The 24,639-nt window shown below is 43.7% G+C and overlaps 1 protein-coding gene and 1 pseudogene across 3 annotated transcripts; one reads left to right on the forward strand and one right to left on the reverse strand.

Annotated features, from left to right (window-relative positions):
* The first annotated feature begins 2,470 nt into the window (after positions 1 to 2,470).
* On the forward strand, positions 2,471 to 3,663 carry LOC311138803 (G-protein coupled receptor 84-like; annotated as a pseudogene). The gene has a single exon. The product of its transcript is annotated as a G-protein coupled receptor 84-like (transcript).
* Positions 3,664 to 7,956: 4,293 nt separating this feature from the next.
* stat2 (signal transducer and activator of transcription 2) lies at positions 7,957 to 19,997 on the reverse strand. 2 transcript variants are annotated; one of them, XM_084173074.1, is made up of 24 exons: positions 19,826 to 19,997; positions 18,731 to 18,867; positions 18,395 to 18,542; positions 17,286 to 17,381; positions 16,274 to 16,366; positions 16,040 to 16,118; positions 15,721 to 15,800; positions 15,422 to 15,573; positions 14,996 to 15,154; positions 14,723 to 14,812; positions 14,556 to 14,615; positions 14,288 to 14,308; positions 14,046 to 14,139; positions 13,650 to 13,697; positions 13,426 to 13,509; positions 13,127 to 13,225; positions 12,861 to 12,996; positions 12,677 to 12,729; positions 12,482 to 12,576; positions 12,176 to 12,315; positions 10,074 to 10,262; positions 9,869 to 9,923; positions 9,510 to 9,610; positions 7,957 to 8,503 (listed from the first exon to the last, which is right to left on the reverse strand). In XM_084173074.1, the coding sequence occupies exons 2-24, from the start codon at positions 18,859 to 18,861 to the stop codon at positions 8,274 to 8,276; spliced, it is 2,433 nt and encodes an 810-aa protein (XP_084029200.1). In that variant the 5' UTR covers positions 18,862 to 18,867; positions 19,826 to 19,997; the 3' UTR covers positions 7,957 to 8,273. The 2 variants fall into 2 exon arrangements, with proteins under 2 accessions (XP_084029200.1, XP_084029201.1); XM_084173075.1 differs by lacking the exon at positions 9,510 to 9,610 and having other exon boundaries at positions 8,370 to 8,503.
* Between the last annotated feature and the right edge of the window lie 4,642 nt (positions 19,998 to 24,639).

Here is a 24,639-nt window from a genome sequence, read left to right on the forward strand (position 1 = left end):
CTGACAGAACTGTCTGACATGTACATTTCTATTATGGTTTCAACTGTTAATTTCAAGGAATTCAAAATGTATGGTTATTCCGTCAAAGGCAACACAATATAATATTAAGTCTGCTATACAATCCCAGTGTTAGATGAAAAAAAACAGGTAAAAACAATGTGCAGGTGAGGTTGGAAGCCCAAAAGGGCTTATATGAAAACCACACCATAAATATAAGTACAAATAATACAGCAACCAGGGTCCATTGAAAATGAGGGGGCATTTGACCCCTCAATTTGATCAATTTGTAGAATACAAATGTACAAGATACGGTTTCTTTTACACATCATTACTTCAAAGGTATTGCCTCTATTAGCAACAGTATAAATATATTTTTGGTTACATTTGAGAAAATGAGGTAGCATACAGTACACTTCTAGTCATTGAGCACTTAATGCATGTTGAATTGGTTTGATAGACATATACTTATTGGGCAGGAGGAAGAATAAACAATTGTATTTCAAATCAAATCAAATCGTACTTGTCACATGCTGAATACAACAGTGAAATGCTTACTTACAAGCCCTTAACCAACAATGCAGTTTTAAGTGTTAAGTCAAAAATGGATGAGTAAAAAAATAAAAAAGTTAGAGCAGCAGTAAAATAACAGTAGCGAGGCTACATACAGGGGGTACCGGTACAGAGTCAATGTGCGGGGGCACAGGTTAGTCAAGGTAATTGAGATAATATGTACATGTAGGTAGAGGTAAAGTGACTGTGCGTAGATAATAAACAGAGAGTAGCAGCAGCGTAAAAGAGGGGGTGGGGGGGACAATGCAAATAGTCTGGGTAGCCATTTGATTAGCTGTTCAGGAGTCTTATGGCTTGGGGGTAGAAGCTGTTAAGAAGCCTTTTGGACCTAGACTTGGCGCTCCGGTACCGCTTGCCGTGCGGTAGCAGAGAGAATAGTCTATGACTAGGGTGGCTGGAGTCTTTTGCAATTTTTAGGGCCTTCCTCTGACACCGCCTGGTATAGAGGTCCTGGATGGCAGGAAGCTTGGCCAGAGTGTACTGGGGCGTACGCACTACCCTCTGTAGTGCCTTGCGGTCGGAGGCCGAGCAGTTGCCATACCAGGCGGTGATGCAACCAGTCAGGATGCTCTCGATGGTGCAGCTGTATAACTTTTGGAGGATCTGAGGACCCATGCCAAATCTTTTCAGTCTCCTGAGGGGGAATAGGCTTTGTCGTGCCCTCTTCACGACTGTCTTGGTGTGTTTGGACCATGATAGTTTGTTGGTGATGTGGACACCAAGGAACTTGAAGCTCTCAACCTGCTCCACTACAGCCCTGTCGATGAGAATGGGGGCGTGCTCGGTCCTCCTTTTCCTGTAGTCCACAATCATCTCCTTTGTCTTGATCACGTTGAGGGAGAGGTTGTTATCCTGGCACCACATGGCCAGGTCTCTGACCTCCTCCCTATAGGCTGTCTCATCATTGTCGGTGATCAGGCCTACCACTGTTGTGTCATCTGCAAACTTAATGATGGTGTTGGAATCGTGCTTGGCCATGCAGTCATGGGTGAACAGGGAGTACAGGAGGGGACTGAGCATGCACCCCTGATCCCCGTGTTGAGGATCAGCGTGGCAGATGTTTTGTTACATACCCTTACCACCTGGGGGTGGCCTGTCAGGAAGTCCAGGATCCAGTTGTAGAGGGAGGTGTTTATTCCCAGGGTCCTTAGCTTAGTGATGAGCTTTGTGGGCACTATGGTGTTGAACGCTGAGCTGTAGTCAATGAATAGCATTCTCACATAGGTGTTCCTTTTGTCCAGGTGGGAAAGGGCAGTGTGGAGTGCAATAGAGATTGCATCATCTATGGATCTGTTGGGGCGGTATGCAAATTGGAGTGGGTCTAGGGTTTCTAGGATAATGGTGTTGATGTGAGTCATGACCAGCACTTCAAAGCACTTCATGGCTACAGACGTGAGAGCTACGGGTCGGTAGTCATTTAGGCAGGTTACCTTAGTGTTTTTGGCTGTGATTTGATATGCACAGAACATCAAACCACATAAATTAATTTACTGGAAACAGAGAGCTGCAGAAACAACAAAAACAGCCGCCAAAGTCTAGGTTGGTTCTGAAACATGACATCATGGAACATATGACAGAGAACAATAATGGTTAACCAACTGATTTCAACAAGCTGACAGGTTTTTTTGCCAAAGGGCAAATGGTCTAGAACTTTAGCCCAGAAACCTGCACCTATAGCATCCCTCTGTGACTTCCCCAACTCATCTAACAGCCTGCTGCTATTTGACTGACAGCTGATCATTTTGGAATTTCCATTCTTTCTCTGTGTATGTGTAAATGATGTGACGTGCAATACATGTGTATCTGATGTATCTATTTTTACATGATTTATATAATTGTGTTTCCAATACAATTTCCCCCTGGGGAACAATAAAGTTGATCTTATCGTTCTCCTCCCAGGATGCTGGAGAACATCACAGGTGACATGGGAAATGGCTCCTTCTCCTGCCACCACCCCTCGGTTGAGGCCTACTGCTACTTTGGCGTGCTGTGGGGTTCGGCTGTGACCATAGTTGGGACGGTGGGGAACGTGATGACCATTCTGGATGGCTGCGTATGCGTTTCAACTCGCTGATCGTGAACCTGGCCCTGGCGGACATGCTGTACTGCACCCTGCTGCAGCCCACCTCTGTCGACTCCTACCTACATCACCGCTGGAGGGGCGGCCCTCTCTGGTGTCGCGTCTTCGGCCTCCTCTTCCTCTCCAACTCCGTCTCCATCATCACACTGTGTCTGATTGCGGCAAGCCGCTACCTGGGTGTTCTCTGGGCGGGGCCTTGCCCTCCTCCTGCCCGACACCTTGGCCTGGGCAGCTTCGGCCCACTTTGGCCCGTTTATGTTTTCGCCCCGCAGGTGTGCACCTGAAGCTTTCACCGCACCAGGGGGCGCCCTTACACCACCGTGCTGCTCTTCTTCTACTTCTTCATCGGCCTGGGCGGCGTGGGGCTTTTCTACCTGCTCATCTATAGGCGGGTCAGGGTGGCAGCACGGGCGCTGGTCAGTTACTGACTCAGGTGACGCTCGTCACGAAGGAAGCTGACCTCATCAGAACCAGGGACGGAGAGTGACAGTGGCGTCGGGAGTGGGGTGGCCACCACCCAGAGCTGTGAGTTGAGCAGCCAGAGGGAACTACCCCAATTCAATGGTGGAGAGGTGAAGGGGAACCCTGGGAAAGCCCAGTCCTTCCACTCCGCCTGAAGGGGCCTGCTTTAACTTCCATTCAGCTCACATAGCAGGGGGACAGGAGCTCCCCCTTGCCCTTAGCCCTGCGCTCCACTTGGCTACTCCTGTCCCTATTACTGCCCCCTCCTCGTCCACCACCTCTTCAGAGGACAATGGTGAGTTCAGACGTGTGACCCGGATGTGTTTCACTGTCTTCCTGTTTTGTCCTGTTCCTGCTGCTGAACATTGCTGATAATCAGAACCGCGCCCCACCGGTGCTCCCCCAGGTGCTCCACATGTTCTGTGCCAACCTGGCTCAACAGCTGTATTAACCCTGTGCTCTATACTGTCATGAACCGCCAGTTTGGACAGTCCTACCGGGCCCTACTGGCCAGGGCCACCACACCCCTCACACACCACTGGAAACATTGACCTTTACATTTTGGTAGTTTAGGAGGCACTCTTATTCAGAGGGACTAATGTGGCATTCAAGACAACTTAGAACTCTGGAAGAAAACAAGGTCAAATCATGAAGACAGTGATCTTCAGGAGCTCTAGAAAGAGGCCAGAGTTCCTTTCAAAAATATTTTTCCCAGTCTGAGTTCCCAGTTGTCTTGAACTCACTGAAGTCGGAAGTCAGAGATTTCTGAGTTCCATGTTCCCAGTTATTTTGAACGTGGCATTATAGTGCATTCAACTAAGGTGGGTAAGACAACCATCAAGTAACTATCACAGCACTTCAAACAGGGAAAACACTCTTCTCCCCCCATTGGTCTTGATGGAGCTACTTCCTCCTTTATAAATTCCTCTCCTCCTTCCTGAATGTCACATTTACAGTCAGCTTGCAAGGGCAAAATCAGCCATTCTGTGATTTCTTTTGGAAAGGGCTCAACGATTTTAGGCTAAGATTATGCTCACAAGGCTTTTTTTTTTCAATTACAAACACCAACGTACACTTACTGTAAGGCCTTAGTCCTAATACATTAAATGGCTTTCAAAGCTTAAAGTTCACCTCTATCATGTAGTCATACAATATGATCAAAATGCATCAGGACATCTATTTATTTCAGCAGGAAGCCAGAAGCCACCAACAGGGAGATCTCACTGTATCAAGACCTGGAGGGTGTTAGTTATGCAAAGAACTACAGCCTCCTCTACATCTTGTGTTTATTTGTGTCATTGTATTTTTGTCTGTTTATTTATAATAAAACCTTTGTATTAATACATATGTATTTTCATTACTTCTAGTACCTTTCACTGGACACATAGGAAATTCCCCTTTTACACATGGGAAAATTCTGCCCACCCTAAATCAGAACTATTGAAATGTCCCTTTTTTAAAGTTCCAAAATGCATGTCCTAAAGGGATGTTGCAAGTCAATGTTCTCAATGATATGATTAAATAGGCCTCCACCTCCTGGTAGTTCAGAATATTTATTTTATCATAGCACACCACGCAGTCATATTGGTATAGATGTGGCAGGGTGTCATATCCTATGAGTATTACTGAATTACAATGTTTGTGAGATTCTCTAATACAGAGCAACATACTGTATAAAAACTCAGTTTAATTGGTTTCTCCTTCGACAGCTTGTCTCATCCTAGCCTACTGTTATGGTTACTATCGCAATAGACATTTGTCACTGTGCCAACTGAAAAGACTGCTACCAAACTCAAGGAGATTAGTGTGTAAAATATTGTCGCACTGCAGGGTTGAAGTAGGACATTTATTTTATTGCCAGGTTGGGTCACATCTCAATATCAGTTTATTTGAACCCATTTATCATCACAGATCTGTCATTATCTACAGACTGCTGTGTAAAATAAGAAACACAAATAATAGATTCCATTCCCAATACATGGTAACCCACATCTTCCCTTGCTGTATTGAGGAGTTGTGAATCCTGGACCAACAGAGTAAAGTTTGCAACGTCCCTGCTGCTGCTTGTACAAAATAACAACAGGCTTTCTGTGGTTATTTCACTTCAAGATAATTCCCTGACCTGTGAATAGTGGTATATACCAAGTCACTCCTTAATGATCGCATTCTGAAGCCCATGCTGTGCCATACAACACCCACAGCGATAGATAGGAATAAGTCACTCATAAATCAGGTAAGTGGTCACCAGAAATGCTACACTCTAAAAACTATCAAAAACCATGAAAATTATGATTGTGGTACAGTCTGAAATGGCCTTAAATGAAACAGCCTGGATCCAAGAGTTGGATCTCACTCACTCATCTTCTCCAGCTCTTTGGAGAGTAGCATCTCAAAATATGTCCCTCCATACCACCCTGGGGCTTGGATGCTGGTTGATAATGTCTCTCAGTCATGCATAATAGAATTCTTAACCCTGTCGGACACAAGTAATGTACCACAAAACCACATAATATAAAGTAAAGTTCTCACAAGTGGTATTTCCCTCATATCAATGCTTCTGGGTTTTCCTACATAGTAAACAGACATGCAATGTCTCACTTACAGTTTTCAGTTGTTTATGCTCAACCAGTCCTTTTATCCAGTGACAAATATGGTATTTGGACAATAAAACATTGAGATTATCTCTGCATTGTAGTTAAAGGACAAACAGAGAAGACAGGAAGAAGTGCAAAAGTTTCAACACCTTTTCAAACACTAAATGAGCTTTTTTGTTTAAAGCTACAGTTGTGTGAAAGCATTGCAAATATTATAAAAATCGGATTCACATTTTTTCTTGTCAGAAAACAGTCATGTCCCATCAGTGCAAAAAGTCTTAGAATATCTACATTTCGTAACTAGTGTAATTATATATATATATATATATATATATATACACACACATACACAGTACCAGTCAAAAGTTTGGACACACCTACTCATTCCTGGGTTTTTCTTTATTTGTACTATTTTCTACATTGTAGAATAATAGTGAAGAAATCAAAACTATGAAATAACACATGGAATCATGTAGTAACTAAAAAGTGTTACTGTCATCAAGGCAAAGGGTGGCCACCATCACACCTCCTCCATTCTTCACGGTGGGAACCACACATGAGGAGATCCGTTCACCTACTTTGCGTCTCACAAAGACACGGCAGTTGGAACCAAAAAGCTCAAATTTGGACTCATCAGACCAAAGGACAGATTTCCACCGGTCTAATGTACATTGCTCGTGTCTCTTCTTATTGTTGTCCTTTAGTAGTGGGTTCTTTGTAGCAATTCAACCATGAAGGCCTGATTCACTGGTCTCCTCTGAACGGTTGATGTTGAGATGTCTGTTACTTGAACTCTGTGAAGCATTTATTTGGGCAGCAATTTCAGAGGCTGGTAACTAACTCTAATGAACTAATCCTCTGCAGCAGAGGTAACTCTGGGTCTTCCTTTCCTGTGGCGGTACTCATGAGAGCCAGTTTTATCATATCGCTTGATGGTTTTTGCAACTGCACTTGAAGAAACGTTTAAAGTTCTTGAAATGTTCCGTATAGACTGATCTTCATGTCTTAAAGTAATGATGGACTGTCGTTTCTCTTTGCTTATTTGAGCTGTTCTTGCCATAATATGGACTTGGTCTTTTACCAAATAGGGCTATCTTCTGTATACCACTCCTACCTTGTCACAATGCAACTGATTGGCTCAAACACATTAAGTGATATAGAAATTAAAATATATATGCAGGTTAAAAGTAATGACTAAATGTTCCACCCTTAAATAGAGTTGTGAAATGTTCTTGTTTTAAGTACGATTAGTACTTTCTTGGTAGTGACTAATTATTACACTCCGAAACTGTGTGAGATGTGTTAGAATCTACTACCTGGTAATGTGTGAGCGTAGGGCAAGTTGAGATTACATTGTGTTGCTGTTTGGCAATGTGAGTGGGAGTTGGGCCAGACGGCGAAGAAGAAGGAGAACTGTTAGGCTTGGAAGAGAGTATGAAATGTTGCAGGATATTGTGAGAACGGCGATAACTGAGGAATGTAGCCTGCCCGAGCAGGGAGTAGACTATGATAAGAACATGTGTGTATGTGTATGACCTGATGGTCAGGAGAGCAGAGGAAAACATGAGCTAAACCCATGTACAGTGGAAATATACAGCCCGCCTAAAGCGGGGTGGGATTTTTGTATGACGTGTGTATAAAAGATGGCCTCTGAAATTGTTATAGGAGAATTCTCGAATGAAGTCCTGGCTATTGCACTGAGGCTCTGTCCGTTTCTTGATCCAAAAGCCTTACAACCTTTTGGGAGACGCACAGAGACACTGAAATAGTTAGTTAATACATTCTCTTAACATTAAGAATTTAAGAAATTCCACAAATTAACTTTTAAGAAGGCACACCTGTTAGTTGAAATGCATTCCAGGTGACTACCTCGATCCCCGGGACCCCCCATACACAAAAAAGTATGCACGCACGAATGTAAGTCGCTTTGGATAAAAGCGTCTGCTAAATGGCATATTATATGAAACTCGTTGAGAGAATGCCATGAGTGTGCAAAGCTGTCATCAAGGCAAAGGGTGGCTACTTTGAAGAATCTCAAATTTAAAACATATTTTGATTTGTTGAACACTTTTTTGGTAACTACATGATTCCATGTGTTATTTCATAGTTTAGATTTATTCACCATTACTCTACAATGTAGAAAATAGTAAAAAGAAAAGAAAAACCCTTGAATGAGTAGGTGTGTCCAGACTTTTGACTGGTACTATATCTATCATCTATATATATATATATATATAAAATTTATTTTTTCCCACAGAAAGCTGTTATTATGCTGTACCTGATGGGCACAACATATGGACCACGTAGCATTTCTATTGTTACAGATGCAGGGTAAGAGTAGTAGCCTAGATGTGTAGACTATAGAAAGCACTATGTAACTAGGTTATGTCTAATGAGCATGCTCAGAGCTGATGAAGGTCGTACTACTAAAGTAGTGTATGGGTAACAGAGTTTGGTTAAATATGGATGGAGGTTGTCTTTGAGTTGTTATGGGTAAGTGCTTCCACAGTAGTAACTAATCTGGTTTGGTTAGATGTCGTGTATTGTGGTGAATGCTGCGAGAGTGGTCATTCACATGGCTGCAGAGGGGCGGTGAAGGGGTGTCCGGGTAGAGCCACCTCGGGATCTGTGTCGTCATTATCCCAGTCAAAACTATTCTCATACACGTTGGGGTCATTGAGGAACTCCTGGAAGGTCGGAATCAGGTCCTCCTCTGACATTACCATGGCACCAGAGAGCATGGGGTCAGGGTCAGGACTCAGGAGCAGCTCTGGGGGAAGAGGGTCCCCACTTAGGCCTGAGGGAGGGAAGGAGGAGGGTTCTGTTGTAAGAAGTAATTTACAATCAGTTATTTATTCTAGTTACAAACTAAAGGTTTCATTTGGAAAACAGCATTCTGCAACTCACTGAGGAAGCAGACATGCATTAGGTTAAAAACACAGAATGGGATCCCATTATTAGTGATAAAAAACAGCCAGTTGTGGTTAGTCAAAGCATACAGTCCACGGACATGAAGATGCATCTTTGGAGCATATGGTGCAGTATGGCAGTCCCTCCAGGATTTCACAGGTTTTTTGTGGTATTTGCGAGAAGAAATGCTTGATTTTGCTGTGCCAATTCTGACATTTTGCATGGCAATAATTGTCCTTCTTTCTTGAAAATACATAAAATAAAGACGTGGCTTGATTGAAACATATGAGGTAAATGTGCGCTGATTGGTTCTAATTGCAAGCCCTCTTTGTGCTGCGGTGATGGTAAGTTTTATGCAATGATGATTTGACTGTTTATTCTGAAATAGTGCAGTGATTGGTCAAATTTGCAAGCCCTCGCATAATATGCAGGGAATTGTTGATTTTGCTAAAGAAATTGTGTTTGCAGAATCACAGAATGCTGGAGGGACTGGTATGGCAAACAGAGGAAGAGAAGGGATGTAGATGGGAGTCTGTAAATCACCTACCCCGCTTACTAGCTAACATTCTCTACAGCGAATGACACATGCAGGCAGATGCAGAACAATGAGACTAAGAGGGGGGTAAAGGAAAACAGTCAACCAAAATCAAAAGATACCCAGCTGATTGAGGGGCCCTCCCTTCCATGGTTTAGCTGTCAGTAGGGAGACTTAAGGACCCCTACTTTGAAATGATCAGCTAAAGACAGAAACTTAAGGAGGGCAGATAATCAAAGCTCACAAGCATGCGATTGTGCTTAGGAGCACATTGCTGACTTCTGATGAGAAAAGGGTCAGACGGCACTTAAAGGGATTTGGTTGATTGGTGGTTTGACTGGGAGGCGTGGCGACTCACCGAAGGCCTCTCCACACAGACCATATCTTGGGTTCATTGGCCCTGAGCCTTCGCCTTCCACAATGTCAGAATACACAGGCGACTTAGCCTCCAGTGTGTTCCTACGGTAACCAATGATAAATAGCCATTACACAACCAGTTCCTGAGGTAACCAATGAGAGACTGGGATTACACTACCATTTTGATGGAGCCAGAGTATTTTCATTTTAAGAGCTTTCATTTACAAAATGGCCTCTGTTCAGAAAGCACAGAGAGCGGGGGGTAAGGGAGGCTCATGTATGGATTTTCAGGTGACTTACATTCCACATGCTCGGGCTGGATAAATGAAATGTTAAAAAGACAAATTCAAAAATACTCACTCTTTAGATACAAAAACCAACTTAGTTTTGATGTACTTAATGTATGGATTATCCGCTGAAAAGACAAAAGGTAAATTCTTTAGATTAATAGCAATCACCTCTCAATTTGCAAAAAGGATGTCAAATTCTTTGTAAACAAACTATAAAATGCATCAAGAATCCAAACTTTCATTGCACAAGTACAAGATCCCTCTGGTATCTTCACCTCCACTCTTCTCTGTGTAGTACTTCCCGAAGGCCTCCACTTTGGGCGTGTCAGGGTAGAGGAAGAGGAGGGGGTTTTCCGGGACATTCTCCGCCTCCAGGATCTGGAAGTTTCTGATGATCTCATGGAAGGGGATCTGGGAAAGGTCCACTTTGGTGAAGGGCTGCACCGAGCGCACGTCAGGCTCACCTGGAGAGGGCAGTGGAGGATGAGAAGGAGAATAGATTAAATGAGGTAGTAGAAATTGTGTGTGGAAAAGGGGCAGGGAGGGCAATATAGGGGGACAGGGAGGAGGAGGAGAAATTCTCCATCATTGGAAGCATTAACCTCTACGGGATCGGTGTCCCGTATACAGGATGGTTGAGCTAACGTGCGCTAATGTGATTAGCATGACTGTTGTAAGGAACAGCAAACTTTCCAAGATGTCTTATATGGGCAGAAAGCTTAAATTCTTGTTAATCTAACTGCACTTTCCAATTTACAGTAGCTATTACAGTGAAAAAATACCATGCCATTGCTTGAGAGTGCACAACAACAACGTATCACGGCAACTGGTTTGATACATTCACCTCTGAAGGTAAATAATGCACTTACATTCAGTAATCTTGCTCGGATTTGTCATCCTAAGGGTCCCAGAGATAAAATGTAGCATAGTTTTGTTTGATAAAATGTAGGAACTGGGTTCTACAGTTTCAACCCCTGCCGTCTCTGGCTCCACACCCACCCCACCCGGCCATCTAGATGTGTGAAAGTTAGTGTATAAGCTAATGATCCATCATGTATGACATTCCTGGGAGTGTGTAAACTTACAAAAATTATATGGTAATACAAAATGTATGTTCTCTATAGATCCTGCAGGTTCATGCTCTACAACATTCACAGAGTACGACCCTACCTTACACAGAAAGCGGCACAGGTCCTAATCCAGGCACTTGTCATCTCCCGTCTGGATTACTGCAACTAGCTGTTGGCTGGGCTCCCTGCCAGTGCCATTAAACAACTTATCCAGAACGCTGCAGCCCGTCTGGTGTTCAACCTTCCCAAGTTCTCTCATGTCACCCCGCTCCTCCGCACACTCCACTGGCTTCCAGTTGAAGCTCGCATCTGCTACAAAACCATGGTGCTTGCCTACGGAGCTGTGAGGGGAATGGCACCTCCTTACCTTCAGGCTCTGATCAGACCCTACACCCAAACGAGGGCACTACGTTCATCCACCTCTGGCCTATTAGCCCCCCTACCTCTATGGAAGCACAGTTCCCGCTCAGCCCAGTCAAAACTATTTGCTGCTCTGGCACCCCAAATGGTGGAACAAGCTCCTCCACGACGCCAGGACAGCAGAGTAACTGACCACCTTCCGGAGACACTTGAAACCCTACCTCTTTAAGGAATACCTGGAATAGTATAAAAGTAATCCTTCTACCCCCCCCCCCATTAACAAAAAAAAGAAAAGTGGTTGTCCCACTGGCTATCATAAGTTGAATGCACCAATTTATAAGTCACTCTTGATAAGAGCGTCTGCTAAATGACGTAAATGTAATGAAAATGTTTCAATTGACCAATTCGGCACATTTAGGCAGACTTGATACAAAATAGTCCAGTATTGCAACGCTTCACTGGATCAATCTGAAACTTTGCACACACTGCTGCCATCTAGTGGTCAAAATCTCAATTCTGCCTAAACTGCTATATTATATTGTGGCCTTTCTCTTGCATTTCAAAGATCATGAAAAAACAAAACAACATGTTTTTTTTGTTTGTATTATCTTTCACCAGATCTAATGTGTTATATTCTCCTACATTAATTTTACATTTCCAAACTTCTAAGTGTTCCTTTCAAATGGAATCAAGAATATGCATATCCTTGCTTCAGGTCCTGAGCTACAGGCAGTTAGATTTGGGTATGTCATTTTAGGTGAAAATTGAAAAAAAGGGTCCGATCCTTAAGAGGTTAACATCAATCAATTAAATTGGATGCTAAAATATAAAAGGCGTCCCTGTGTGTAGTACAAGACAACCTAAAAGTGACATATAAATCTTGCAAAAATCATTTCCCAGCTTGTTGTTAGGTCTCTGTCCCATTCCATATGATCCTGTCATCTCACCGGTCAGGGAGTAGTCCACCCAGGAGAAGGTGATGCCTCCATCTCTGATGCTCTCACTGAAGCGCAGGAGGAAAGTACCCCTCTGTTTCTTCTTCAGGAGGGTTTTCTCTTTGCCTTTACTCACAAAACCCATGATAGAACTGCAGAGTAGAAAAGCATACAGAGAAAACAAACCAGACCTTTAATAAGTCGTTATTCATCAAAGGACATCCATAAACAATTTCTCAAATAATGATTTTGTGAAATAACAGGCCAGCCTATCTCAGAGCCTCAAACTATATTGTGCTTTTTTCTCCTCAGACATACCCATCTTTCCACAGGTTCTCTAAGTGAGTCTTCACCATTACAAGGATACCATCGAACCACACCCATAAAGTGAAGTTGGTGTTAGGAACATTTTCCTGCAACACAGGGGTGATGGAGGTTGGCACGGCTTAGACTGACATTAGCATTTCCATTGTCAGCATCATGCAGAGAGCTAACAAGTGACAAGATTATCACCTTGCTGAACTTAGTCCACGAGATTTTGTAGGCGTCGTAACTTTGCTGCTTTCCTGATGGGACAGAAAACAATCATTTGTCAAACCTACTTCACTGACATCTCTAGACCTGAAAGTCATGTAGCACTGGAAACATACCAGACAATGAGCACTATACCTAGGATTGAGATGGGTAGTAGACATACCAAAGAGTTTGTGTGCGATCATGTCCAGCTGGTTAGAGTCCAGACCCCGCGTGGTGGAGGAGAGGAACTGCCAGCTCAACATCTCCCCTAGTTGGGGCCACGTAGCCACGGGACAGTTGGCAAAGAAAAGAAAGTTCTGCAGAAACACACCCTTATTAACACACAAATATCAATTATTATACATTTTTGTTTTTTTGTTGGCTAAGTAGTTGTTATTATAAGACATCTAATAAAAAGCTGGGGGGCCTGTGTTGATGACCTCTCACCTTTGGCTCGAGGCAAAGCATGTTGAACCAGAGGACGGATGCCCAGGCACTCTGCTGCTGGCTGGAGTTGGAGATGATGACCACAGGGAGAGAGGACGTCTGGAGTGGGGTGAAGTGGACAAAGGAACATGCATTAGTAAGACAGACTACTGTAGCATGGACCTTATTACATTTATTCTGTATTTTAGCAGACATTCATCCAGGGAAACCAATACAAGTTAGACCAGACTGCCCTTACTGTGTCACAACATGTTTGGCTGATAGCCAATGAGGGAGCAGGGAATGACAGGAAGACCCACCTCTAAGGAGACTGACATGTCGTGCAGAAGAAACTCTGTGTCAAAGTTGATGATGTGCAGCTCCTCTGTGACGCTGAGAGAGAGCTGTGGGCACAGAGGTTCACCACCACACATCCAGGATCAAACACACCTGCTGCTCTTATTCTACAGTATGGCTGAAGTAGAGTTGTTCCTAATGTTTTGAGTATTCAAAGTGGATATGTTGAAGCATGATGTAAACTCACTTCATGGATCCCCTTGCCCCCTCCTCCAGATTTCTGCTCCTTCAGTATCTGAAAATAACAATAAAAAAATCAGTTTTGGTTAGTCCATCTCTGCTATAAGCAATTGTGATGACAAAATTGCATAATACATCAGCTAATTGATATCATAATTGGTCCATCAAAACATTTGATAGCTGCAGGACCGGAAACACTGGAGAAGTATAGCCTCGCGCTTCAATGCGCTTAGTTGTTGCGGAAATTGCCCCAATATTGATGTTTACCTTGTGCATAGCTGACTCTACCTTTAAGCAAGTCAACTGCATACATTTTAATGGTTAACTTCCACATAGCGCTGTGTAACTGACTACCAATCCATATCTCTCCTCCACCAAAAGCCTGTCTGTCCTATTGACTCACCAGATGTCTGAAGTCTGCCACCATGCCTCCACTCATACTCTCAGCCATGTTCAGGGCCTTACTGTTGGTCCCCAGGACATTGAACCGCCGGTACCTACAGGCCAAGAGAACATGAAGTGACCGAGTGAAGGTATAAAAGTGGTTTACATGAATTTTTGAGACACATTTGATTTTCTACATTCGTTGTTATGGTTTTATATTTGAAATTTGGCACAAATCTAGTCCTGAATGTCACATCTTACCATTTGACCTGAGGAGCCTCCCTAGAGCAGAGAGAAAGGGAGAAGGAGAGGAACATGCACGTCAGTATAATGGCCAATAGGGGTCACTTAATTCACTCATATCATTTTCTGCAAATGTTCTAAAGTCATCTAGCTCATAAGCAAAGCAGTGATCAATAAATCTAGTGATTATCTATCTGTCTGGACTAAAGCAATGAGAGCACTACATAAGACATGCATCTAATATGTAAAGAACAGCCGATCTGATTTTCCAAAGGTTCCATCTCACCTGTCCATGGACACGTTCACTTTCATGGCATGGTTCAGCTCAGGAAATTTGACGAGGAATCTAGAAGAAACACACATGGAATTGTATAAATGGATATCACATTCAATTCAGTGGTGGGCTGGTTATTTAACAGCTGTCATAACTAGGACGGGGTCTGAAGTACTCACCTGGTCTTGACTGAGAACTGGACATTGGTACGCAGAACCAAGGGCCCTTTCCCTTGGGGCATAGAGGGCTGAGTCTCCACCACAAAGGCACTGAAAACACAAAATACCTTCTTGAATAACAGTAAGAAAAAGGGAGCTGAACAATCCTTTGTGTGCTTGTGTATTATTATGTGTACTGTTTGAGGATTTACTATGTTAGTGTGTAAACTATGAGCGAGTTTATCAGAATTGTTTATGAGCCAGTGTGATTGTGTATTCTAAATGATTTAAGACCTTTTGAGCAGGCTGGTGAGGAGGCTGTCCACCCTCTTCTGCAGTGCTGGTTTCTGCTTCTTCACAGGGTCGTGCTCGTAGGTCACCTTCCCCATCAGCTCCTCCAGCTTCTTAAGGAACTTACGCACCTGGAACAGACACTCCGCCTCCGTTGTAAACCTAGAGAGGTCAGACAGGGGGCAAATAGAGGTCATACAGGAGGTCACACAGAGGGGTCAGAGGTCAAACACACCAGAATGAACATGGTCTACCACCGCAGGCTCTTTCTAAGAAAAGCTTATTTTACTTGAGGGAGTATTCGTAGTCCCTCCTTAAGTAAGCCAGGGCAGATGTACTGAACGCTCAGAGTTACAGCAGACAGTAGTTAGAGATTGTTTAGGTCAGGTAGATCTACGGAGGTGAATAGCTAGGTTGGCTGTACTGTACCACTTCTCCAGCTGGTCCAGGCAGGTGTTGTCTGGGGCTCCGATGCAGGCCTTCTGCTGCCTCCTTTGCCACTGCACTAGCTCTTCCCTCACAAGCACACACAGCAGCTCCTCCGCACTGTCCAGTAGCACACCCATACCGGACAACATGCTCTACAGGGGAGAGGGGGAGGACGAAGGGAGGGAGGGAGAGAAGAGAGAGGGGGGAGAGCCAGGGGAAATAGATGTTATATGAATAATACAGTACATAATGAACCAAATGTATTAAGGTGATGTAAACTAGAGGGTTGTGGGTGGTACCTTCCTGGAGGCGTCCAGTCTGTTCAGTAGAGCCTGCAGCACCTTCATCTGTTCCATCTTCGCCGCCTCGTTGGTGATGCCTACGCACAAGAACCTGAGTCATCTTCAAGTGAACACATCAACTACAATAGAATGAGGTTACAGGTGTCACCTGATAGAATGAGTCACTTCATGACTCGTATCCATGACAGAAGGAAATTGACTGTTCATAGCAGTGTGGGCTTTAGGGAAATATGTACAGTATCATATCCCTCACAGTCTCTATCCTCTGCTGAATCGATTATCACAAATACAAAGGATAGACCTCAAATGAGCTCACCTTCCATGTTATGAGTCTGGTATTTAAAATCAAACTCATCTTGTTGTTCCTCCAAACATTTCACAGTGTGTTCCATGCACTGCATTAAAAAAAGAAAAATGACAAACTGTCAAAGGCGGTCTGTATGTTATCATAATGAAAAGTTTAGCAGCAACATTAGAGGAGACCCCCCCATAGGATGCTCATATCATGGCAGGCATTGCAACCTTTACAGACTTTCACGGAGAAGCTCACCTGAACTTTATTCTTAAGGTCTGCCATCTTGCGCTCAATGTTCTGCTGGCTGTCTGTCTCCATGGGGTTCTGCTGGACCTGCAGCAGCTGGACCTGAGGAAGAGGATGAAGAAACACAGTAATGATAATGATGACTCTAAAGTCTTTCAAATGAGATGTTGTACCTCCTCCTAAAGGACAGTGTTACAGATAGAGGTATCCTGTATGTGTTTGTGTTTTTCCTCTCCTTCTGCCCTAATCACAGGTGTCCTTTGTGTTCCTGATTGGTGGTCGTTGGGGTGTCCCACCTGTCCGACATCCATTTGTCTGCTGAGGTGGACCAATCAGTGGACATTCCTCTGCATTGCACCACCTGTTTTTCTGGTTTTTCACTCACACCTCCCATTGTTTTAAAAGGCAGTCAGTTGTGTTTGTTGAGAGAAGACTATTTTCGTATGCGAGTATGGATACTGTGGTGTCCTGTTTTTTGTGTACTCACTCATTTGCTGGTTACTCTGTATGGTAACTATGTTGTGTGTTTCTGGGAAAGGGGGATTTAGCAAGTTGCCCTTGGGCATACATTACCCGTAGAAAGAACATTGTCTAAAAACATTAGTTAGACCTGAGCGGACCACCCACTGTAATTTTTGTATGGTTAGCAGTAGCTTAGTGGTTCTAGAGGCAGGCAAGATCAGTTTAGGTTTTTTTTACATTATTGTTTCATTCCTTGGGTCCTGCTCAGCCCTTTTTCCCAAACCTTTACCGTGTGTTCACAATAAACATTTTGTGTTTGACAGTAGCTTGGTGGTCAGTGTATTTTTTGTTCTCACTGTTTCCGTGTCACGATTCTAATTTCCATGAATTATGTTACGGGTCTCATTTCCATCCACCCTAGACTTTTAAAGCCACAGGGTTCGTAACAGACAGAGAGTAGGTATACAGGATAACCCAATCCCTCACCCTATGCCTAAATGACCTGTTTTATAATATACCTACTGTATAGGTTCTTAAAAAGGGACTGTGTTTGTCTAACCTGCTCAGCCAGCTCAGCGTTCTGCAGGATCTCCTTCTCTTTCCCAAGGAACCACTGGATGATACTGGCCAGAGTGTAAGGCTCCTCTTGGTACCTCTGGAGGAATAGAGGGTGTGAAGAGGGCGTTAAAGAGTAGTTTTACTAGAGTAGTAGTACTTCATCAAGATCTTGAAGGGCTGCAAACTCCGTAGCTCTAAGATCCAGTTGACCACTGTTCCAGAAGGTCCTTTCTACACTGAACAAAAATATAAACGCAACATGTAAAGTGCTGGTCCCATGTTTTATGAGCTGAAATCAAATATCCTAGAAATGTTCCATACGCACAAAAATCGTATTTCTCGCAAATGTTGTACACAAATTAGTTTTCATCCCTGTTAATGAGTATTCTCCTTTGCCAAGATAATCCATCCACCTGACAGGTGTGGCATATCAAGAAGCTGATAAAACAGCATGATCTTTACACAGGCGCACCTTGTGCTGGGGACAATAAATGGTATGGGCAGGCATAAGCTACGGACAACGAACACAATTACATTTTATCGATGGCAATTTGAATGCACAGAGATACCGTGACGAGAACCTGAGGCCCATTGTCATGCCATTCATCCGCTGCCATCACCTCATGTTTCAGCATGATAATGCACAGCCCCATGTCGCAAGGATCTGTACACAATTCCTGGAAGCTGAAAATGTCCCAGTTCGTCCATGGTCTGCATACTCACCGGACATGTCACCCATTGAGCATGTTTGGGATGCTCTGGATCGACAGCATGTTCCAGTTCCCGCCAATATCCAGCAACTTCTCACAGCCATTGAAGAGGAGTGGGCCAACATTCCACAATCAACAGCCTGATCAACTCTATGCAAAGGAGATGTGTAACACTGACTGGTTGTGATCCACGCCCCTACCTTTTTTTTTTATTAAGGTATCTGTGACCAACAGATGCATATCTGTATTCCCAGTCATGTTAAATCCATAGATTACGGCCTAATGAATTTTTCAATTGTCTGATTTCCTTATATGAACTAACTCACTAAAATCTTTTAAATTGTTGCGTTTATATTTATGTTCAGTATATTTATCAGAGTCACCCCATAGAGGGCCACACCTGGAAGCTGTGTTTGAAACGGCGTATGTTATGCTGCTGCAGGAAGGACTCTCCCCCCTGGACGAAGCGGCTGTGCTGGATATCCAGGTTCTCCAATAACACCTGGAACAGCACCATGGCAACATCATGGTCCCGCGCTGCACGCTCCCTAAGGGAGGAAACACAGGGAAACTGGCTTAGGAATTCCATAATAGAGCTTCGTTTACCCCTTTTCCCTGACATTCTTTGGCTCTGTTCTACCTGGACAAACCTGAATCAGTGCATAGTCACCTAGACCCTTTCAGGTTTTTTACTGGCTGAAACAATAAATAGTGCAGGATGAGTGGGCTGCCTCACCAGTCTTGGCCCTCTATCCAGTGTGCCAGGTAGTGGCGTACATCCATGGGGAAGGCATCCCCATCATATAACTGATCCACCTGTTTCAGGTACACAGAATCCAGCTGCCTCAGCTTCTCCCACTGGGCCATGCTTGGCTGGGGACAACACCACACACACAGGTATACATATAATCAGTAATAACAGCCATACAGACAGAGTACACAATATGAGGTGAGGTTTGTTTCCTAAGCTTGCACATGTAGGGACATTCTCTTCTCTGCTGCCAGTGGTCTGACCACAAGACTACATGTAACAGGTATATGACTGAAACTCACTAATGGCCTGAGAGAAAGTACCCTTTCAATACTTAAATTAATATTTTCCTACACCCCAAGTATAGGCTATGCCTCAAGAATCCGTTTCTGCGGTTGGAAAGTCTGTGTCAAGAAAGTAAAAAGCCACCCACATGACATTCTGGAAATTGTAAACAAAACTATAATTGTAAAAACGGCTAGCTGGAGCGCGTCAGAGTGGTCGGCTGTGAATGCTCTCACCCGGTAGTACTTAATGCTGATTGTTAAGGTTCTGACTCACTACAGGCAAGAACAAGGCAGATGTGTCCATAATATCCATAGTTTCACTATCTCTTGGTCACCACCACACAGTTGCACACACATCACAAAGTTACATTGTGTGGAAGCAGATGTGTCCGCGTGTGTGGTGGTGACTATCAAGAGTAACGTTACAGTGATGGGCCTCAACATCATGTTCTAGCCGGACAGCACTATAGTGGGCAGAACCAAAAACAATCAGCATTAAGTACACTAGTTAACGTTATATATCAAGTTCTGACAGTGGGCAGGTTTTAGTTAATCAGCTTAGCTAAATTACTAACGTTAGCGGGTGAGGGCATATCCAGTCAACCGCTCAGACGAACTCCAGCTACCCGTTTTATACATATATTTATATAGACAAACGTTGTAACCCAACTAGCTAGCTAAGAGTTACCATTCCGACGGATTTATGCTCTTCAATTTATATCAATAATGCGAGCTCAGCGGTGTAGATCACATACAGAAGAAGGCTACATTTAGTTAGACAGTTGGCACTCACCTGTACCGCAGTAAATGTTTCTGAATCTTGGTTACGTGCTATTCAATTTGTTGTAGGATTGACAGCTCGCACGTTTCTAACAGAAAATATTTTTGGTAATTGTGTAGCTCATAAAACCATAAACAGAACCAAACTCCACTTCCTATTCATGCGAGCAACAATTCTGTTCACCTCCCCCCGATTTCATTAAAATATCACGCACTTTGTTAGCTAAATGTCCCCTCCCAATTTGTCTTTGACAAACGCACCACCGCACCATTTTGTTTCTTATTGCTGTTTTATTTGGATCCAACGAGCCGAAATGGCTGAAATACGGAAGTCCAGTTTCCGCCTTAAAACATTTCCAGAAGCTGATTGGTCCCATCGAGGTACGATTGGTCCGTCCCGACGACACTGTTTAGGATTCATGATTGGTCAAAAGAACACGCCAATATATGATAACCGAATCAGGGTGGGACAAGCTCAGTTTATAACCGAATCAGGGTGGGACAAGCTCAATTTAGCAGAGGGAGTAAATCACGAGGTAAGAGCGAGATAGAAACCTAGGACTATCTAAAAAGACTTCCAAGAAATGACGTTTCGAAAGTGAGTTATGAAAACAGAAAGTCCACCCTCATTACCTGCGGCGCTTGAATTAAAATACCTCTATGTCTGTATTCATTTGACTTAAATTAATTGCCATCAGACTGTACTGTATTTTTTTATATACTGTGAAATATTAACTATGATAACTGGAAATCAGCATGAATTAATTCATTCACAGGTTAGAAGCATTTACATACTGTGAAATATTAACTATGATAACCGGAAATCAGAATGAATTAATTCATTCACAGGTTAGAAGCATTTACAAATAGTAATAGACAAAGGTCACAACAAACATACAACCAAGTTTTCACAATGTTTCTGATTCTTGATGACGCGCTATTCGCAATGTAGTAGGATTGACAGCTCGCACGTTTCTAACAGAACATATTTTTTTTGGTAATTGTGTAGCTCATAAAACCATGGACTGTATGCTGGATTTATTTTATATTCCATGAAACTTGGCAAAGTAAGTGTAACAAACTATTTGCATTTCTCATTATTACCTTGAATAGAAGAAGTTCATCATCCTACAGTTTTGACAGATCACCTGGTTGCTGCTAAACAATGCTGCTGCATCATTGTTTATAATGGTAATCAACAGCATCCCATATTTACACTTCTATTCATCATTTTCTTCCAGTTTATGACTGAGCTTGTCTTTCTCATGCAGGATCATTTCATTATATTGCATAAAATACAATTGATTACATCTTGGTAGTATAATAATATACAACTGTAATAATAGCCTACATTGACCATTGTGCTGAAATGAGTCACATAATGACTCAAATGCACAGTTTGGGCAAAATGTACCTGTGTTTCACAGGAGGTTGTTGGGACCTTAATTGGGGAGAACGGGCTCGTGGTAATGACTGGAGTGGAGTCAGTGGGCTTGGTATCAAATACGTCAAACATATGATTTCCATGTGTTTGATGCCATTCCAAGATGGATTCCAAGATGGCGTAGCAGTGTGGTCGTGAATTGTGTTGTGTCCTCGTGTAAATAGCCTGTTTTTTTGTTTTTTGTCTTTTTTCGTATATATTTCTCTATCTCACTTCCCATCCTTTAACCAAATATACTTTCCTGCAACCCACCTCACCCAATGTGGAACTGATTCTATTATTTCTTTATTTTTATCAAGAACCTACGGCTGAAACAAGCCAGCTAGCCAGCTAACTAGCTACTTGCTATTGGCCACCGTTAGCGGTCTTCACCACTGTCCGTGGTCTGCACTACCTACCAGCCAGCTCTAGCCTGGACAATTATCGGTCTGCACAGTGTGCTATCGACCCAGAGCATATCGGATTTTCTGCCGGAATCACTGAATCACTGGACCTTAACACCGGATCATCGCAACTAGCTAGCTGCAACCGAATGGCTGTTGTTGGCTAATTCACCACTGTCCCGATGCACCAGTTATCCTTGAGCTAGCCTCGAGCCAGGCCCATCTCCCGGCTATCTACCTCTCTGTCAACCGGACGGGACCTCCTAGTGTCGACACGGAGCCCCGCCGATCCATCACGACTGGTCTGCCGACGTAATCGTCTGATGTGGTTTCAACAGGTTTCCCGATGCGACGACCACGAAGATACATCTGCTAGCCCCAGCCTGCTAGCACGCGCAATCAACAGCCGTGCCTCCTGCTCGCCTGTGCTGTAGCAGCCTACAAACTGCTCCCAGACTTAGCTATTGCTGTTCACTGGACCTTATGATCACTCAGCTACACAGCTGATGCTGTTGTGGAAAATAACCACTATACTTTATTACAAATAAGATCTTACAGAGTTTTTGTTGCATCAAGATGACTTTATTAGAGTTTCAACAAAGCCGATACCAGTCTGCAGAATGGCACACCCCCTTACGCTCTCCCTCCATCTTATATAGTCTCCGCTTCAGTTTCCCGCTCTTTTCTTGCTCCGCCCACTCCCTTTGTCTATGGTGATGGCTACATTCGACTTTCATTCAGTTCAGAATCAATAGTAATACACTCAATCAATCCCTTATCTTGCAAAAACACTCATGTTTAGTTTAAACTCTGGCACCGCTCTTTATCACTTTGTGTGAGGAGAGAGACAAAAGGGAGAAATCTGACCCTAGGTCAGATTCCCTCTTTTACCCACACACACAGCGAAATGACCCAATTCAGTAAGCCACAAAGAATGTTAACTATATGTTCATGATTAACTCAATTTTATCTGATAATCCATTAAAAATACACATCAATGCCTGCTGGACTGTTCCTTTACACGGTACCCTATCCTGTTTATCTGTTTAGCCTCAGCCCAAACTTTCGTCGCCATTACCAGTTGTTGTCTTAGCCCTCTCGAATAACACCTGTGATTGCGTTATGCCTCTCTCCCATGTCAATATGCCTAGCCTATTGCTGTTTGGGCTAGTTCTTATTGTACTATTTCACTGTAGAACCTCCAGTCCCGCTCAACCAGCCTCAGAGAGCTCCTTTGTCCCACCCCCCATACACACGGAGACCGGCTCAATCGGTACCTCCAGTGATGCTACCTCTTTCATCGTTACCCAATGCTTAGGTGTACCTCCACTGTACTCATATCCTTCCATATCCTTGTCTGTACATAATGCCCTGAATCTATTCCACAACCCCCGGAAATCTGCCACTTTTATTCTCTGTACCCAACGCACTAGAAGACCAGTTCTTAAAGCCTTTAGCCGTATCCTTATTCTATTCCTCCTCTGTTCCTCTGGTGATGTAGAGGTTAACCCAGGCCCTGTAGCCCCCAGAATCACTCCTACTCCCCAGGCGCTATCATTTGTTGACTTCTGTAACCGTAAAAGCCTTGGATTCTTGCATGTCAATCTCACACAAATTATCAAGGAACCTAAATCCGTAAACATGAGCACCCTCATAGATATCATCCTGACTAATTTACCCTCTAAATACACCTCCGCTGTCTTCAACCAGGATCTCAGCGATCACTGCCTCGTTGCCTGCGTCCGTAATGGGTCCGCGGTCAAACGACCACCCCTCATCACTGTCAAACGCTCCCTAAAACACTTCAGCGAGCAGACCTTTCTAATTGACCTGGCCCGGGTATCCTGGATGGATATTGACCTCATTCCGTCAGTAGAGGATGCCTGGATGTTCTTCAAGTGCTTTCCTCTCCATCTTAAATAAGCATGCCCCATTCAAAAAATTCAGAACTAAGAACAGATATAGCCCTTGGTTCACCCCAGACTTGACAGCCCTTGACCAGCACAAAAACATCCTGTGGCATACTGCATTAGCATCGCACAGCCCCCGCGATATGCAACTTTTCAGGGAAGTTAGGAACCAATATACACAATCAGTTAGGAAAGCAAAGGCTAGCTTTTTCAAACAGAAATGTGCATCCTGTAGCACTAACTCCAAAAAGTTTTGGGACACTGTAAAGTCCATGGAGAATAAGAGCACCTCCTCCCAGCTACCCACTGCACTGAGGCTAGGAAACACTGTAACCACTGATAAATCTACGATAATCGAGAATTTCAATAGGCATTTTGCTACGGCTGGCCATGCTTTCCACCTGGCTACCCCTACCCCGGCCACCAGCTCCGCTGCAACTTGCCCATGCACCCCCCCCCCCCCCCCGCTTCTCCTTCTCCCAAATTCAGATAGCTGATGTCCTGAAAGAGCTGCAAAATCTGGACCCCTGCAAATCAGCTGGGCTAGACAATCTGGACCCTTTCTTTCTAAAAATTAGCCGCCGAAATTGTCGCAACCCCTATTACTAGCCTGTTCAACATCTCTTTCGTATCGTCTCTTGATCCCCAGAGATTGGAAGGCTGCCGCGGTCATCCCCCTCTTCAAAGGGTGTGACACTCTAGATCCAAACTGTTACAGACCTATATCCATCCTACCCTGCCTTTCAAAAGTATTTGAAAGCCATGTTAACAAACAGATCACCGACCATTTCGAATCCCACCGTACCTTCTCCACTATGCAATCTGGTTTCCGAGCTGGTCATGGGTGCACCTCAGCCATGTTCAAGGTCCTAAATGATATAATAACTGCGATCGATAAAAGACAGTACTGTGCAGCCGTCTTTATCGACCTGGCCAAGGCTTTTGACTCTGTCAATCACCACATTCTTATTGGCAGACTAAATAGCCTTGGTTTCTCAAATGACTGCCTCGCCTGGTTCACCAACTACTTCTCAGATAGAGTTCAATGTGTCAAATCGGAGGGCCTGTTGTCTGGACCTCTGGCAGTCTC

The sequence above is a fragment of the Coregonus lavaretus genome (assembly GCF_964263955.1).
Source record: "Coregonus lavaretus genome assembly, chromosome: 12".
NCBI lineage: Eukaryota > Metazoa > Chordata > Actinopteri > Salmoniformes > Salmonidae > Coregonus > Coregonus lavaretus.